The 17,500-nt window shown below is 45.8% G+C and overlaps 1 protein-coding gene and 1 long non-coding RNA gene across 2 annotated transcripts in view; one reads left to right on the forward strand and one right to left on the reverse strand.

The window, feature by feature from the left end:
* LOC310957509 overlaps positions 1-17,500 on the reverse strand; it is a 98,172-nt gene that overhangs the window by 77,654 nt on the left and 3,018 nt on the right. The window lies entirely within an intron of this gene.
* tox (thymocyte selection-associated high mobility group box) overlaps positions 7,297-17,500 on the forward strand; it is a 48,274-nt gene continuing 38,070 nt past the window's right edge. The window contains exon 1 of the mRNA XM_083928089.1: positions 7,297-7,521. Coding sequence (XP_083784215.1) covers positions 7,417-7,521 — 105 coding nt within the window. The 5' untranslated portion in view covers positions 7,297-7,416. The remainder of the gene's footprint in view (positions 7,522-17,500) is intronic.

Here is a 17,500-nt window from a genome sequence, read left to right on the forward strand (position 1 = left end):
TCAACAGAAGGATCCAGAGAACAAAGAGTTAGTGAGCGGCTTGCTCCATAGCTGCTCATCTCATCCGTGGAAGCCTCCATGTTGTTCACACTCAACAGTCTCTTCTGTTTTAACGCTGATCGGTTCAAACTGCTCAAACTTCTCCAAATTCTCTCCGCTGCACGTTACCAGACTGATCTGAGAGTAAAACACAACCATCAGAGATCAGGACGGACTCACGAGGATGCTACTTTCCACCAGCATTTCCCATCTTTATGGTAAAAGATAGTTTTACTAATCCCTGATTCAGCGTTTTGTATTTCAAAATAAAATAACTCATAACTAAAGTGTCTTTGCCGTGAATACTCCAATAAACTTTGGCTCAAAATGTGAATTGATTTGATTTTCTGCAACACATTTATCACTGTGTGTGTGTGTGTGTGTGTCTGTGTACGCGTGTGTGTGTGTGTGTGTACAGCAGCATAATAAATAGGCAAATATGAAATAATGATGAGATTGGGTGTAAAACAGCAACAGCATGGAAACACAGGCCTGAATGATGCATCAACCCTCAGCTCAAAATGTGCAAATGTATTCAGTGGACCTGACATTCATGGAATATGAGACTTTCACATCAGAGGAGCGAGTGTGTGTGTGTGTGTGTGCGTGTGTGTGTGTGTGTGTGAGAGAGAGAGAGAGAGAGAGAGAGAGAGAGAGAGAGAGAGAGAGAGAGAGAGAGAGGCGTTGGTTTGTACAAGGGTCATAAAAGTTAATAATAAATATGTTTGTGTACATTTGTATCGCTGTGACTTCTCCTTTTCTCCTCCTGTTGAAAGCGTCCTACCTGTTCTCCTCTCGTTCTTCTTTCTTGTCTCCGTCTGAGTTCGACCCGCAGACGTGGCTCCTCCCCCTGAAATCAACAGTCAGACACGTGAATACAGCGGGGACGAACACACACGTGCACATTTTTAATGTTAACAAATGAATAATAGAGATGATTCTGGTTAGCTGCAGTTTGGGTCGAGGGTCGGGGACCACAGAGCCGTGCTCTCGGGGAGTTCTCCTGCATTTAACAACGAAAGGTAATGCTCAGGTATTCGTGTGTGTTGCACGTGTTTATTGTGTGTGTTCCCCACTGTGAAGGACGGTTGGGCGGATGTAAAACACAGGACTTTAAGCCAGTGGAGCATGGTTCGATTCCTGCCTGTAGTAAACGACCAACGGCCTCTTTTCTGATCCTAACCAAGTGTTTTAATGCCTCACTCTAACCTTCACGTTGTTCATTCATTCATCTTCAACCGCTTGTTCCTGTCGGGGTTGCGCGGGGGGCTGGAGCCGATCCCAGCTGACATCGGGCGTGAGGCGGGGTCCACCCTGGACAGGACGCCAGTCTATCACAGGACACATAGAGACGAACAGAGACAGACAACCATTCACACCTACGGGTGTTAGAGTCATCAATGAACCCAACACCTGCACGTCTTTGGACTGTGGGAGGAAACCGGAGAACCCGGAGAAAACCCACGCAGACACGGGGACAACATGCTCCACACAGAAGGGCCCCAGCCGGGATTCACACCAGGAACCCTCTCGCTGTGAGGCAACAGTGCTAACCACCACTACACCGTGTCGCCCCACGTAATGTCGTTTTTGGTCGAAAATTCTTCGGACTTTACGCAGGATTTGCTACGAACGTGTTCATGAGGAAATGTCTGACGGATGAACCTTAAGTAAAGGAATAAATTCACCTGATGGGAAAATTCTCAACAAACCGCTTTGACCTGCACGGCAAGGGTCACGTGACCAACAGGGGCTAGTCTAACAAAGTACATTTTGTAGATATGTGCTACTTTATGTTTAGCACGTGGGATAAAAGATATCCTGAGCGCCCGTTGACTCAGCAGGGATGTGTTGTTTTCTTGCTTTCTGCTGAAATGAAAAGTTTGAATGGAGAAAGTTACTGAAGGTGACTTTGGGACGGGCCTCCGGGCACAGACGTGCAAAGGCCCCGACGTCTCTTTAACACGGATGCTTTCGCCTCCTCTATTGTTATTTTGTGTTTCTTTGTGTTAAAGTGAAATTCTGGAAGAAGAAGAAGAAGAAGAAGAGGAAGAAGAAGAAGAAGAAGAATAAGAATAAGAAGAAGAAGAAGAAGAGGAAGAAGAAGAAGAAGAAGAAGAAGAAGAAGAGGAAGAAGAAGAAGAAGAAGAACAAGAAGAGGAAGAAGAAGAAGAACAAGAAGAAGAAGAAGAAGAAGAAGAAGAACAAGAACAAGAACAAGAAGAAGAAGAAGGGATGTTGAGGCTTCACCGCCGCGCGGCACCCTCCCTGTTAGCCACCCGACCTGCGGGAGAACTTCCCCATAAAGCGTTTTTAAAAGCAGCGCCTGCGTCCAGCTCCTCCTCTGGGCCGCAGCGCACAATCTGTGAGCGGTCACGTGGTTGCCATGGTCACAACTGACCGAACAAAGGACTGGAGGCGGCGAGTAACGAGTTAGCGCGTGGCGGTGTGAAAACATCTGCGGAGCGAGAATAAAAACTAAAAGGTGCCACTGTGGGAAAAAACATAGATTAATAATAATAATGTGAGATTTTAAGAATAAAGTCATAATAGAAATTGTGTCTTCGAGTCGTTTCATAAAGGCGCCGTTACAGGACACGCGGTAAAAACGCTCCGCGCCGGCCGCTCCATTCACTTCCAATGGAGGAGCCGGTAGCGCCCAACGTAGCTGCGCGCCCCGCTCAGATTCGCAGAGTTTCCCGAACTATTTAACGTCACATTAAAGTCGTATCACGATCTCTGAAGGAGCCGTAATGACGGAGGTTCATCAGCCTCACAGCAGGTTTGTGCAGCGCCACTTTACGAGCTAACCGTTGTTTAATGCTAACGCTGATTCAGCTGTGTACCGGCTCTTTGCGCCAGACCCTCGTGGTGAACCCGGCGCAAAAATCTCATCACGTGACGGCCCCTTGAGGGTTTTATAACATTTCCGTATGAATGTCCAGCTAAACGCAGGAAATTAAGAAGGAAATCCGCGCCCTCGTACACATATTTTATGATCTTATTGTTCTAATTAGCATGAAATGTTCCTCTTGGTCACACGAGGGGAACGTTACAGTCATCTCACAGTATTTGACATTATTTCTGGTTACTTTGGGTGGTAAACTCCCCTCTGCAGGTTGTTCTTTGCCTCTCCTCTCTCACACTAGGAGGCTATAAAACCTAAAGAGCCGGCTGCACTGGATTTCTTCTGTGCCATGAATCTATAATGTAATCCACCGACATGAAGAGACACACATCATTCAAATGCTGCAGTACATTACGACTCCAACCCATCTGATGTGTGCGGGGCTCATGCATGGAAATCTAAGACCTGCAGGAAGAGAGAGAGAGAGAGAGAGAGAGAGAGAGAGAGGGGGGGAGAGAGAGAGAGAGAGAGAGAGAGAGAGAGAGGGGATTTGCTTGTGCATATGTTTTATATACAGTATACACACATATAAATATACTGTATATATACATTATGTTAATGCATGTTGACCTGCATATGCTGCAGCACAGGCGGGGTGATTGTACGTTTGCAGTTGTGTGTTTGTGTGCAGATGGATTTGTGTATGTGTGTGTGTGTGTGTGTGTGTGTGTGTGTAGTATATGTAAAGTATTTAGGTATATATGTGTGTGTGCTTGGTTTTAGTGTATAGGTTTATGATGGTAGTTGTGTGCTTGCATTTGTGTTTATATCCGTGTGTGTGTGTGTGTGTGTGTCTGTGTGTGTGTGTGTGTGTGTGTGTGTGTGAGTGTGTGTGTGTGTAGTATATGTAGAGTACTAAAGTCCATGTGTGTGTGCTTGGTTTTAGTGTATAGGTTTGTGACTGTGGTTGTGTGCTTGCATTTGTGTTTATATCTGTGTGTGTGTGTGTGTGTGTGTGTGTGTGTGTGTGTGTGTGTGTGTGTGTGTGTGTGGTTGTGTGTGTGTGTGTGTGTGTGTTGTATATGTAGAGTATTTAAGTCAGTATGTGTGTGTGCTTGGTTTTAGTGTATATGTTTATGATGGTAGTTGTGTGCTTGCATTTGTGTTTATATCCGTGTGTGTGTGTGTGTGTGTCTCTCTCTCTCTGTGTGTGTGTGTGTCTGTGTGTGTGTGTGTGTGTGTGTGTAGTTGTGTGTATGTGTGGTTGTGTGTGTGTGTGTGTAGTTTTATAGAGAGGAACTGTGTGTGGGGGAGGAGAATGTGCAAGTGAATTATGTCTTTTTCAGAGGGGAGGGGAGTGCATATATGTATGTGTGTATGTGGGGGGAAGGGCGTTACGCCCACTGTATGTATGTTCACTAAGTATGTGTGGGCTGGTTTGTGGCGTGTGTGTGTGTGTGTGTGTGTGTGTGTGTGTGTGTGTGTGTGTGTGTGTGTGTGTGAGGGAGAGTGAGAAAGAGTGTTTGAAAATGCATGAAACAGAGAAACACATTTTATGATACCTATTTGTGTGTGGATAAGCTAAGCAGTGTGTGTCCAAGGTTATGTTTCTAAAGTGTGTGTGTGTGTGTGTGTGTGTGTGTGTGTGTGTGTGTGTGTGTGTGTGTGTGTGTGTGTGTGTGTGTCTGTGTGTCAGTGTGTGTGTGTGTGTGTTACTTCCATGTGTGTGTCTGCTGGTACTTTATGTGTGTGAGAGGATTTTTATATTTGATATGCATGTGTGAGCATCTGTGAAAGTGTGTGTGTGTGTGCGTGTGTGTGCGTATTTGTGCGTGTACGTGTACGTGTGTGTGTGTGTGTGTGACTCTCTTTGTTGATGTGCATCTGTGTTCATGTATTTGCAGATAATGGAAATGTGTTGTTCTGTCACTGAAGATGATCCAGAGGGGCAGAAACCACCCGTCCTACTCTGATGATCGACTCTTTAATAATCTCTCTTTCTAAACACAAACAAATGTGTTCGTCCGCGCAAAGAAACAAAACCACAACAACAAACGATTTTGCGGATCTCCTCTTTACAGCATCGTTGGACCTAAGGTGTGGTTGTTAAAGAGGAGGTCTGTGCTGCTGTCACAGTGGACGGACAGATGTTCATCACCGTGTGTTTGAAGCAAAGTGCGTCCGAGAGTTACAGAAATCCAACATCTGCAGCAAACGTCTTTGTGGCGCCACTTCCCCACACCAACGTGCAAGTTACATCCATTCACACACTTCTAAGGGCGCACTCCCACTGTGCCTCTGTGCCGTGCCCCGTGCTTTAGGGTCCTTGTCCCCCCCCCCAGGCCCGTTTGTACTCACACTACCTGGGCCTCGGAGAATGCTTCTTGCTGCCTATACGTCATCACGCCGTAACACGTCACACGCATTGATGACGTCATGGCGATGCGTGGCTTTGTTTCCAGATCTTTCCGTAGACCTCAGAGTTTTTGTGCGTCTTGTCGACTGTTTTTGAATCTTTTCATCGACCAAATCTGCAGTAAACACTCCACCTCCGCATCACACCAACGTGAACCTTTCACCGCCATTGTTTGAAATGTCCGCGCATGGTCCCTCCTTCTTTTTTCTACGTCCCAACAGGCGCACAGGAAATGACCTCAGAACCGCCGTAGGCCTCGTGCTCGTACACGTGCGCACGCTCGTACTCGTACATGTGCGAACGTGCTTTACTAAAGCCCACCTCTCTCAGACGGGCCGTGGACGGCAAGCGTGCCGCTCCTAGACACGATACGGTTGCACTCACACTGGTCAAAGGAACCAGACTTTAGCCGTGAGACGTGTTTGGGAACAGTGTGAGTGCGCCCTTAGAGGAGTTTGACCGACAGTTAGCGTTAGCCGTTAGCGTTAGCCGTTCCAGCTAAGTGCAGATGAAAGTGATGTTAGCATCCAGGAGCAGCGTAGCCATGTGGGCGTGCGTTTGAATGGCGTTCCTCTCCTTTCTCTCAGTCCATGGAGTGAATGCTCGGCCTATAGTGACTCTGGTTGTTGCCCGTCTCCGCTCACTCAGCTGCTGGGACAAAGAACGCCCCCTTCACTGAGGCTCCCAAGCAGCTGCACCATTGGCTAACTCCATTTCACCCAGTGCCAGCCTACAGTAGCTGCACCCAACAACAGACAACCCTGGCTCGGATCATTCGTACACTTTAAATCCACAGCTGCGTCTTATTTGATTCTAACTGCTCCTGTTTTTAACTCCATTTCTCTTTTGTTCATTCTTCTCTCTCACTTGACTTTTCTGATTTGCTTTTGTAGTTTTAAAATGTTTTTGTGTTTTTATTTCGGTTTTATTGCAAATTAAGTCGCTCCTCGATAAACTCCAGAGTTTAAATAAAGGTTATAAATACATAAACACAACGGGACAGGAAGTCATTGTCAAAAACACATCAAAAAATTTAAAAAATAATTCAGAATAAATTTCTTTTTTATGAAAAAGCAAAACTTTCATTGTGTTTTTGAATAAAGATTCTACAGATTCAACCTTTAAGTGAACTCAGAACATCCAAACATCATTGATTTGTAGATTAAACAGAATTTTCTGGGAAATAACAAAACAATATAATCTAAAATAATGAACTTGCATCTTTATTTTTAGTTGTTTTGTGTTGAAAGTTGATTAAAACTCACTGAGGGGTCTGAAGTGGGCTGAGGTGAGACCCTGTCTGGACCTCTAGGTGGAGCACAATCTGCCCTTCAGCTCCTCTGGATCCTGGTGGACACAACCGGATATATGTCCGCCACCTTCAAAATAAAATCCCCTTTTATTTTGCAGCAGTATTTTATTTTAAAAATCTCACTTTTTAAACAAACATAACTAATGTGTTGAATTCGTGGGGTTTGCTTCGTCCTCTCAAAGCTCTTGGTTTGGTTTTTCACGAAGCTTTTATTTTGTAAGAAAACGCGCATCCGGCTTCACCGTGGATCACTCCGGCTACCTTTACGCGCGAGCTCTCTTTGTATGGACTGGGCTCCGCGAGGCACCTATAGTCTGCACCGAGCACACGGTGGAGGAGCAGCTTTATCCGAACAGTCCCGACCCGGCTGGGACACACAGGGACCCGACACAGACCCAGACCCCGACCCTCACCCCCTCCTCCTCCGCGCGGCCCCCTCTGTCCGAACCGAACCCGGGCGCACGGACACACGGACTCTGTCGCGCACAAAGGACGGAACCGACGCGTCTCCAGAGCGCACCGCGGCCGTTCTGCTGCTCAGGTGTTGTGGAAGTTTGCAGTTTGTGGAGCATGAAACCCGGCGTGGAGCAGAGGAGCACCGAGCCGAACTCCAGCGGCTGCGTAAACTCGCTTTAGTCCGGGTTTGATTCCCGCTTTAGTTCCCGATCAGACGCTTTTTCTCCGGCTTGCTCATTGTTTAACTTTGTAGGAAAAACTAAAAAAACAATAAGAGAAGAAAGAAGGGAAGAAAGAAGGGAAGGACAGACGGACAGACCCGGAGAAGTGGATGTATTTTGAGCCATGGATGTAACCGTTTACCCGCCTCCTCCTCAGCCTCTGGCCGCGTCAGAGCACACCAGGCTGGGGCAGCTCTCCTACCCTGACCCGGCCTTTGGCAACAACAAGGTAAGAGCAAATACAGGAGCGTGTGTTTTCCTATTGTCTGGGGATGAAGCAGCAGCAGCAGCAGCAGCAGCAGCACATCATCACCATCACCCTCATGTCTCTCATCCCTCCCTGCCTTCATCTGTCTCTCCAGTTAAGCACCAGCTCATTAATCGCTTTATTAGGCTCCTGTTATCAACCGTAGTCCACTGGATGAGGCGCAGCAGTCCTTTTACCCACATCCTCTGTTCACCCAGTGATGTAACGACACCGTAATTAAAACTTCTGCACTGCTAATTGAAAGGTGATTAAGTTTAGCAGTAATTAGGCCCCAAAGAGAGGCGTCACGGGGAGAACGGGTGCGTAATGGATGCGAGGAACGGACGTTTTTGCGCTTTTTTCTTTTACGCGTAAAATGGTTGAATTTCCCTGGATCCGTCGCCTCTTTCATTTCTGTTAAGTGATGTTTTGGTTAATTGGTGTCTGGGAAGCTCTGAGGTCAAAGGTCACGGTCACATTCACAACCTGGAGCTCTTCAGGAGCCAGTCAATACACACGGCTGGGTGGGACGGAAGGTGTCTGGGCACCTTTTTAGGAAGCACCAGCGGCGGCGGGACCACGCGCCCCTCCTCTCCCCTGACAGTGATGAATTGCTTAATTATTGAACTGGACTGGGTTCAGCTGACTGCAGCTATTATCTGCACATTATTTACCACTCTGTATTCACTTTTGTTGTGTGGTGGAGTCTCTTCAGAGTCACACACACAGCTAAAACACATTCATTCCTAACATGTGTGTGTTCCAGCAGGAGAAGTGTCCACAATCTACGACTAACATCACGATGAAGCAGGTTTTTCTGGTGATTCAGGGAAAAATAAAGGACGTAACTACATGGTAACGCCAGGTTTTGTGCATTTAATACAGAACAAAGGAGAAATACTGAGTGTTTTCTCCTTTTATGAACAACTTTAGAGGCAAACATGAGAGATTTTAGAGGAGAATTCACAGATTACCGATATTCTAGATTAGCGATGGAGCGTTTTTGAGCTGGATTAAATTGTGCTTTTACACCGTTATGACTCAAAAAGCAGGTTTCAGACTTTCATAAAGGATATTTGATGTTATTACACAATTAACATACAATGCATTACACTGTCAACCGACTCTAAATGAACTCTGACAGAATCAAGAATAAATCAAATGAATAGTTTTAGTTAAAGTTCATTTAACACAAGTCACGTTGTTGTTGTTGGGTCATTTTTTAGGCTTTTTTCTACTAAATTATTGATTTTAAAGAAACTTAAAAGCACATTTTCTGGTAAACAAAAGAAAGTTTCGCAGGAGAAACTCAACAGTCGTGATTTTCCCGATATTCAACGACGTCGTTGCACGTTTTTTAGGGCGGCAGTAGCTCAGTCCATAGGTGACTTGGCTGGAAACAGTAGGGTCGCTGGTTCAAGTCCCTGTGTGGACCATGTATGGAGCATGGACTGGTGGCTGGAGAGGTGCCAGTTCATCTCCTGGGCACTGCTGAGGTGCTTTTGAGCAAGGTACTGAACCCCCAACTGCTCGGGGCGCTGGTCACTGGCAGCCCCCTCGCTCTAACATCTCTCCTTAATTGCATGTATATAGGTCCTGTGTGTGTGTGTGTGTGTGTGTGTTTCGGGCCTGTGTGTGTGTAACATGATTAATAACAGTGAAAAAATCAAATTTCCCCGTTGTGGGATTATTAAAGTAATTCTTCTTCTTCAAAACAACGTTAAAATATACTTTTTAATCACTTTTAAGTTGCTGGCTCGTCAAACTGTGCTGAGCTGCAGTCCTGCGTCTCTCAGTGAACGTTTAAATAAACTTTACTGACGTGCAGATGAAGGAAGATGATCTGTATTTTATCACATAAGGCTGAAACTAACAGTTATTTTCATCACAGATTAATGTGAGGATTATATTCTGCGTTAATCCGTCAGGAGTTCGGTTCATAAACGGCCCAAAGACGACGTCCACGACTCAAAGATGTGCAGTTTATTCACATTTGTATCTTAATTAAAGCTCAAACTGATGAACCGACGATCACAAGTGTAAAAGTGTAGAAGTGTAGAAGTGTCAAAGTGTAGAAGTGTGGACAGCTCATGGACGAGTCTCTGCAGCTTGTCACTGACGTCGGCCTCAGGGTGATTAACGCTCACAGCACTTGAGGGAACTCTTCCCTCTTTTCTGTCTCTTTTTAAATCATAATTATAATCTCTGCTGTCACTGAGTCACTGACGGGTCGCCGTAGATTCCTCAGATTGATCGGATTATTGACGGACGGATCGTTTTCTGTCTGCTCCCGTTTATGACACCTGTTTAAACCTAGAACACACGGTTAGTAACACCGTCTCTAACGTCTGTTACACCCGATAAAAACGACTTTTCATCAAAATCAAACAATCCAATCCAGTTCATTTATAAAGCACATGTTTCCAAAGGGCTGTGCAGTAGAATAAAAACCATAAAACATAATAAAAAGACAAAATTCATTCATTCATTCACTCATCTTCGACCTCTTATCCCTGTCGGGGTCGTGGGGGGGTGGAGCCGATCCCAGCTGACATCGGGCGTGAGGCGGGGTCCACCCTGGACAGGACGCCAGTCTATCACAGGACACATAGAGACGAACAGAGACAGACAACCATTCACACCTACGGGTGATTTAGAGTCATCAATGAACCGAACACTGAAGATAAAACACATAAACTATCTTGTGCACGTGAAATCAACAACCAGCGTGGAGAGAGAAGCCAAAGAAACAGGATGTAAGAGTTTGAATATGACACAGTGAGGTCTGAACAAGTTGAGGTACTGTGTTATTCGGATTATAAATTCGTCTCATGTTGTGCAGATTACCTGGCAGGTGTAGCACCGTGAACCATAGACATGTATACAGTACATGAACAAGCATCGCCTGCTTTGTCCTTAAACAGGTTTAATGATGCTGTGTAAACGGCCTGTTTAACATGGGGCTCAATGAGAAACTGCTCTGTTATCAAACCTGCCCCTAGTGGACACTCAGAGAACTGACGCTGACGGAGCTTCCTGATTGGATCAAACAGGAAGTCGCTGTGGCGGCGGCGTGTAAAAGTCCGACGTTAGTGTTCCAGTGTATTTGTGTATATTGTAAAAAAGGCAATTACTTTAAACAGGAGGAAACAAAAATAGGCTTCACCATGTGGTCATTTCATATTGACTGTTTATGTATTAACTTAGCATAAAAGATGCTTCATCCTGATTTATATCATCGTAGAAATATGAAATGATCTGTATCCAGACGGACGATGTTGGACAGATCGTCCAGCTCTCAGGCTCATGAAGCTCCTGTCAAACAGCGCTGATCAAATATGACTCGATATTCTGTTTCTGTTTGGACTTTTTCTCTCATAAAATGTTTTCAGAAACTCTGAAACCGTTTACTACCACCTCAAAAAGATGCAAAATGACTAAAAATAGATGCAAAACCATCACAAAAAGATGCAAAATGACTAAAAATAGATGCAAAACCAACACAAAAAGATGCAACATGACTAAAAATAGATGCAAAACCACCACAAAAAGATGCAAAATGACTAAAAATAGATGCAAAACCACCACAAAAAGATGCTAAATGTCTAAAAATAGATGCAAAACCACCACAAAAAGATGCAAAATGACTAAAAATAGATGCAAAACCACCACAAAAAGATGCAAAATGACTTAAAATAGATGCAAAACCACCACAAAAAGATGCAAAATGACTAAAAATAGATGCAAAACCACCACAAAAAGATGCAAAATGACTTAAAATAGATGTAAAACCACCACAAAAAGATGCAAAATGACTAAAAATAGATGCAAAATGACTAAAAATAGATGCAAAACCACCACAAAAAGATGCAAAATGACTAAAAAAAGATGCAAAACCACCACAAAAAGATGCAAAATGACTAAAAATAGATGCAAAACCGGCACAAAAAGATGCAAAATGACTAAAAATAGATGCTAAACCAGCACAAAAAGATGCAAAATGACTAAAAATAGATGCAAAACCACCACAAAAAGATGCAAAATGACTAAAAATAGATGCAAAACCACCACAAAAAGATGCAAAATGACTAAAAATAGATGCAAAACCGGCACAAAAAGATGCAAAATGACTAAAAATAGATGCAAAACCACCACAAAAAGATGCAAAATGACTAAAAATAGATGCAAAACCATCACAAAAAGATGCAAAATGACTAAAAATAGATGCAAAACCGGCACAAAAAGATGCAAAATGACTAAAAACAGATGAATTTTCATTATTTAAGCTGACAAATAACTGCTGAGAATTAACCCGGCGACTACTTTTAAAAGTTTCTGACGAAGTCTAGCGGCGACTTTTTTTCACGAGAGCGAAGTGGAGACGCTTTACAGGAGCAGGAAAGTTTAGTCGACCCCTTCTTAGCTTCGTAATCGGACCGTGGGCCGGTTCGCGGTTCACTCCGACCGCACCGCTGATCTGCGTATCGATGAAGCCGCGTCTCAAACATCGGTGAACCTTTATACCCCGAGATCGCGTCTCAGCGGCGATACCCGGCCTTCACTGTGACCTTTTACCTCAATAAGAGCGAACTGGACGTGAATATAACCTCACATCAGCGTGGTTTAAACTACAGTGTTTGTTATTTAAGCCTCGGCGTGTTTTCCTTTAATGGCGATCGGCTGCTTGCTGTAGAAACGTCGTGCGCTCAGAACCACACAGTTGTTGCATTGTGGGGTTTTTTTTTCCGTCAGAGAGTAAATTTGTTTCAGAAACGCTGGAGATGTGGAGAGAGAGAGAGCTGTGTGGTGTGGTTGGGGGTAGGGACTGAAGAGAGAGGGAGAGAGAAGAGGTTTTGTTGGGGGTAGGGATGTTGTAGATGAGAGAGAGAGAGAGAGAGAGAGAGGGAGGGAGAGAGAGAGAGAGAGAGTGGTGGGGGTGGGGCCACTAAGGTTTGTACTATATTTCTCTCTCTGTGTCTTTTGATTCACGGCTGTGTCGACCTGATAGCAGAGATCATATTACTTGTGTGGGGGAAGAGAGAAAGAGAGACGGAGGGTATATAAAACCGGCAGAGAGAGAGAGAGAGAGAGAGGCAGAGAGAGAGAGAGAGAGAGAGAGAGACAGGAAGTAGGAGAGCGAAAGTGCTGCAGAAAGCACACGAGAAACAAAAATGAGAGAATAATCAAAGAAGAGAGAGAGCGAGAGAGCGAGAGAGAGAGAGAGAGAGAGAGAGAGAGAGAGAGAGAGAGGGAGAGAGAGAGAGAGAGGGAGAGAGAGAGAGAGAGAGAGAGAGGGGGAGAGAGAGAGAGAGAGAGAGAGAGAGAGAGAGGGAGAGAGAGAGAGGGAGAGAGAGAGAGAGAGAGAGAGAGGGGGAGGCAGAGAGAGAGAGAGAGAGAGAGAGAGAGAGAGAGAGAGAGAGAGAGGAGGGAGAGAGAGAGAGAGAGAGAGAGGGGGGAGGCAGAGAGAGAGAGAGAGAGAGAGAGGGAGAGAGAGAGAGAGAGAGAGAGAGAGAGAGAGAGGGGAGGAGGTGTGTCTCCAGATGTGTTGATGTGACGGCGTAGCTCCAGCGGTGGTCGACAGTTAACCAGAGAGAATGTTCTGCACCATGACCTCCTGAGAAAGGTGTTATTTCACGACACGGCGTGCCCGGAGGAGTCACGATAAACACGCTAATGTTGGTGCATTAACGGCCCGTGTGTGAGTTTTGCGACTCACGCTGATTGGAGCGAGGACGCACAGCTGGACGGCGCTCACAGCGGCAGGAACACGCGGCTAAAACGCAATTTTCTAGCGCTGAAGACGTAGAAGTCAAATCGGATAGAAATTATATTTACGTTCAAATCAACGGAGCAGAACGGGCGGCGGACATTTTTGCTAACTTCGGTATAAAGCGCAGAGGTGACAAACGCTAGCTAGTGTGGAGGTGTGGCCGCATTAGCAAGCAAGCTAACTCTGAGGACGGATGGATTACTGAAGGGGCCGACCACGACACAGGGTCCATGAGGTCGACGGCCCTGACTCATAAAATGTGGCTGCACCGCCGTAAAAATGGTCACAAAGAGAAGCTAAAGTACCACAAGTACAAACAACATGACCACAAATAGACACAAATTATGACAAAGACACAAAAGACTTAAAATAGATGCAAAACCAGCACAAAAAGATGCAAAATGACTAAAAATAGATGCAAAACCACCAGAAAAAGATGCAAAATGACTAAAAATAGATGCAAAACCAGCACAAAAAGATGCAAAATGACTAAAAATAGATGCAAAACCACCTCAAAAAGATGCAAAATGACTAAAAATAGATGCAAAACCACCAGAAAAAGATGCAAAATGACCAAAAATAGATGCAAAACCACCACAAAAAGATGCAAAATGACTAAAAATAGATGCAAAACCAGCACAAAAAGATGCAAAATGACTAAAAATGGACGTAAAATGACTAAAAGCTGACTGAATGTAGGTGTCTTATTCTGTGTGGGGGCCCCTGACAGGTCTGTGCCCGGGGGGCCTTTGGCTCTGAAGACGTCCGTGCACCAACGTTATTTAACAGAGTCTTGATAAACGTCACAGATCAGACGCCTGAAGTTTGAATTCAGAGTAATTCTGTGAAGAGATTCTGAACAATGAGCGTTTGGACGAGACGTCAGAGGAACGTCTGTGTGGGAATCAAACACGTGGAAGAGAAGCATGAAGTTTAGTCTGAAGATAACCGTGTAAATCACTGTTCATCTAAACATTCATCGCGTATTTACGCTTCATTTTTGTCTTTAAGTGCCACGACAGGATCCGTCTGACACAGACGCTAACGGGTCGTAGCGTAGCATCCCAACGAAGTCACAGCAAACATCACTGAGGGGACGTTTAAGCTCACGACTACTGAGTCAGAAGTTAGGGAGGAAGAAGAACGACAGAGAGAGAGAGAGAGAGAGAGAGAGAGAGATGGGATGAATCAGAGAGCGCGGTGGAGGAAGGGAAGGGAGCGAGAGACACAGACGGAGAGAGAGAGAGACTAATGTAAACATGATGATTGTGAAAGCAGGGTGAGGTATTTCTAAAGCAAATAGAGGAAGAGCGAGCGCGGAGGAGCGGAGCCGACCTCAGTGGAGACCAGGGCGACGCAGACTGAAGCAGTCGGGGGGGTTACAGAGATGTACTCGGTACCATGCGTGCTTTTCAAACTCTGCCCTTTTTTTCTTTGCATTTGTGTTGAAAAGTGTTCGATTCCCCCCGACAGGCTCAGATTGTTATCAGACGTGTCTGCGTGGATGATGGAGGAGTTTCTCCTGCTGGGCTTTGTTCGGCGTGCAGCTACTGGTGCAGGTCAACGCCGCAGCTTTAGCTTCTACCTTTATAGAGTTAGTCTACCTCCGCTCTGACTGCGGCAAATGTCTCCTCCGCGTTTAGGGTTTTAGTTTTTATATTCAACATGTGAGAAAAAGAGAAATATCTGAAAAGGAGGAGAAAGATCCAGGGCCCGTCCACACGGAGACGCGTTTCCTGTAACCGCACATCTTCAGTGTGGTTCAGTCGCCCGTCCACAGCAGCCGGCGTCATCAGAGCCTGATACAGGATCTTTAGAAACCAGGTCCCAGAGTGGAAGACTTGAAAACGACCCCCATGGCGTTGGGGTCTGGACCGTGAAGCTCAGGTGTAAAAATAGATGCAAAACCGCAACAAAGAGATGCAAAATGACTAAAAATAGATGCAAAACCACCACAAAAAGATGCAAAATGACTAAAAATAGATGCAAAACCACCACAAAAAGATGCAAAATGACTAAAAATAGATGCAAACCACCACAAAAAGATGCAAAATGACTAAAAATAGATGCAAAACCAGCACAAAAAGATGCAAAATGACTAAAAATAGATGCAAAACCACCACAAAAAGATGCAAAATGACTAAAAATAGATGCAAAACCACCACAAAAAGATGCAAAATGACTAAAAATAGATGCAAAACCACCACAAAAAGATGCAAAATGACTAAAAATAGATGCAAAACCACCACAAAAAGATGCAAAATGACTAAAAATAGATGCAAAACCACCACAAAAAGATGCAAAATGACTAAAAACAGATGCAAAACCAGCACAAAAATGGACTCGGCTGCATTCATGTCTTACGTTACGCTGCAAACATGCCGTAGGTTTAACGTTAGCCTGGACCTCTTGTGTGTGTGTGTGTGTGTGTGTGTGTGTGTGTGTGTGTGTGCGTGTGTGTGTGCGTGTGTGTGTGTGTGTGTGTATGGATCATCACTATGACCACTGGTTAAACTGTAGTCTGTCAGGTTCTGTATCTCTGGTATAGAAATGTCATTTTAACGTTTTGCTAAGTTCATGTTTAAGTGAACAGGATTTTAGAAAATCCTCCTTTTTTTTTTTACCGTGGTATCGAACCGGCACCGGGAATCGTGTATCGGCACCGACTACTGAAGTTTAGGCAACGCGACATCTCTCGCCACGCGCTTATTAGGAGTCCCCAAAGCAACTTCAGTCAAAAGCAACTGGACTTGGTTCTTTGTCCAGGAAGACGTTTCACCTCTGATCCAAGAGGCTTCATCAGTTCATGAACGCATCTGACCAGGACCAGGACCAGGACCAGGACCAGGACCAGGACCAGCACCAGGACCAGCACCAGGACCAGGACCAGGACCAGGCTGGGACTGGACCAGGACCAGGACCAGGCTGGTTAGGACCATTTTAAGATGGCAGAAATGGCAGAAAGGGAAGATTTGCTTTAACTGCGACATCAAACCTGCTATTGACGCCCGTCCCTTCGCCCCGCGGTGCTGCGTCTCCACAGCTCATCTGGGAAACGCGGCTGCTGCTCGATTAGCCTTTCATAACCCCCCGCACCCCCCCCCCCCCCCCCCGCGTCCACCTGTGCGCTCTGAGTCTAAGTCACCTTGGGCGACAGTTTGTGACGTCACACCTGGGGCTCAGTGGATCACCTGCGGGGGTACACTCTGCTCATGTGGTAATAAACCTGCTCCACGCCGTCTTTTGGCCGACTGAACTTTCCTTAAGGTACGATCCCTGGCACGTATCCGCGGCGTGATGCACGCATCCGCGGTGTGATGTACGTATCCGCGGTGTGATGCGCCCCACACACGCGTAAACCCTCAGGACCGTTTTAGAGCGTGTGGGTCAGGATTACAGTACATGTACAGGATCTCGTCTTATCCTCGTGGCGTACCCGGCATCACATACTCCCGTCGTCCCCTCCTGCGGGTTTCTAACCGGCCAAAGTGTCGGCATCTCCTCTAATTATCCATCAGAACAACAACCAGTCAATCTGTCCGTCCGTCTGTCCGTGTTGGCCGGCGTTCAGGAGCTCCTGAACGCCTCGCCAGACCCCCCAACCCTCCCCCTCGCCGATGACTGGGTGACATTCAGGCGCCGCCGCTTGTGTTTCGGTGCCGTTGCAGTCGGTTGAGTCGTGAGGACGGAGCGGTGAGGGACTCCTGGTTCGATGGAGGGATGCCAAATGGAACAGATGGGCGGAGATAGAGAGCGCCGTCAGGAGAGACTAATTATCAGGATTTCGTTTCCAAAACAAACATATTGCAATCAAATCACACGCTGCAATCATCGCTGCATTGTTCTGTGAGTGTGTGTGTGTGTGTGTGTGTGTGTGTGTGTGTGTGTGCGTGTGTGTGTGTGTGTGTGTGTGTGTGTCAGTAACAATAACTTGGATCATTTAACTCGGTGGCGTGGGGAGATTGGATCAGTTGTTTCGTGGTTTTCTGCAGCAGCTTTTGTTCCCGATCAGACGCTGACGGCTGCGGCGGCTGCGGCGGCGTCCTGCTCATCACTGTGGACAAATTCAAATAAACACGTCACGGCTGAAATCTGTTTCTGACGCCGTTTCCGTCCGGTATCATGGATTTGACTCGATGTGAGGCCAAAAGGAAGCTGATCTGTGATCTATCCGCTGCTGCAGTTCAGTGC

Source organism: Echiichthys vipera, assembly GCF_963691815.1.
Source record: "Echiichthys vipera genome assembly, chromosome: 15".
Lineage (NCBI taxonomy): Eukaryota > Metazoa > Chordata > Actinopteri > Perciformes > Trachinidae > Echiichthys > Echiichthys vipera.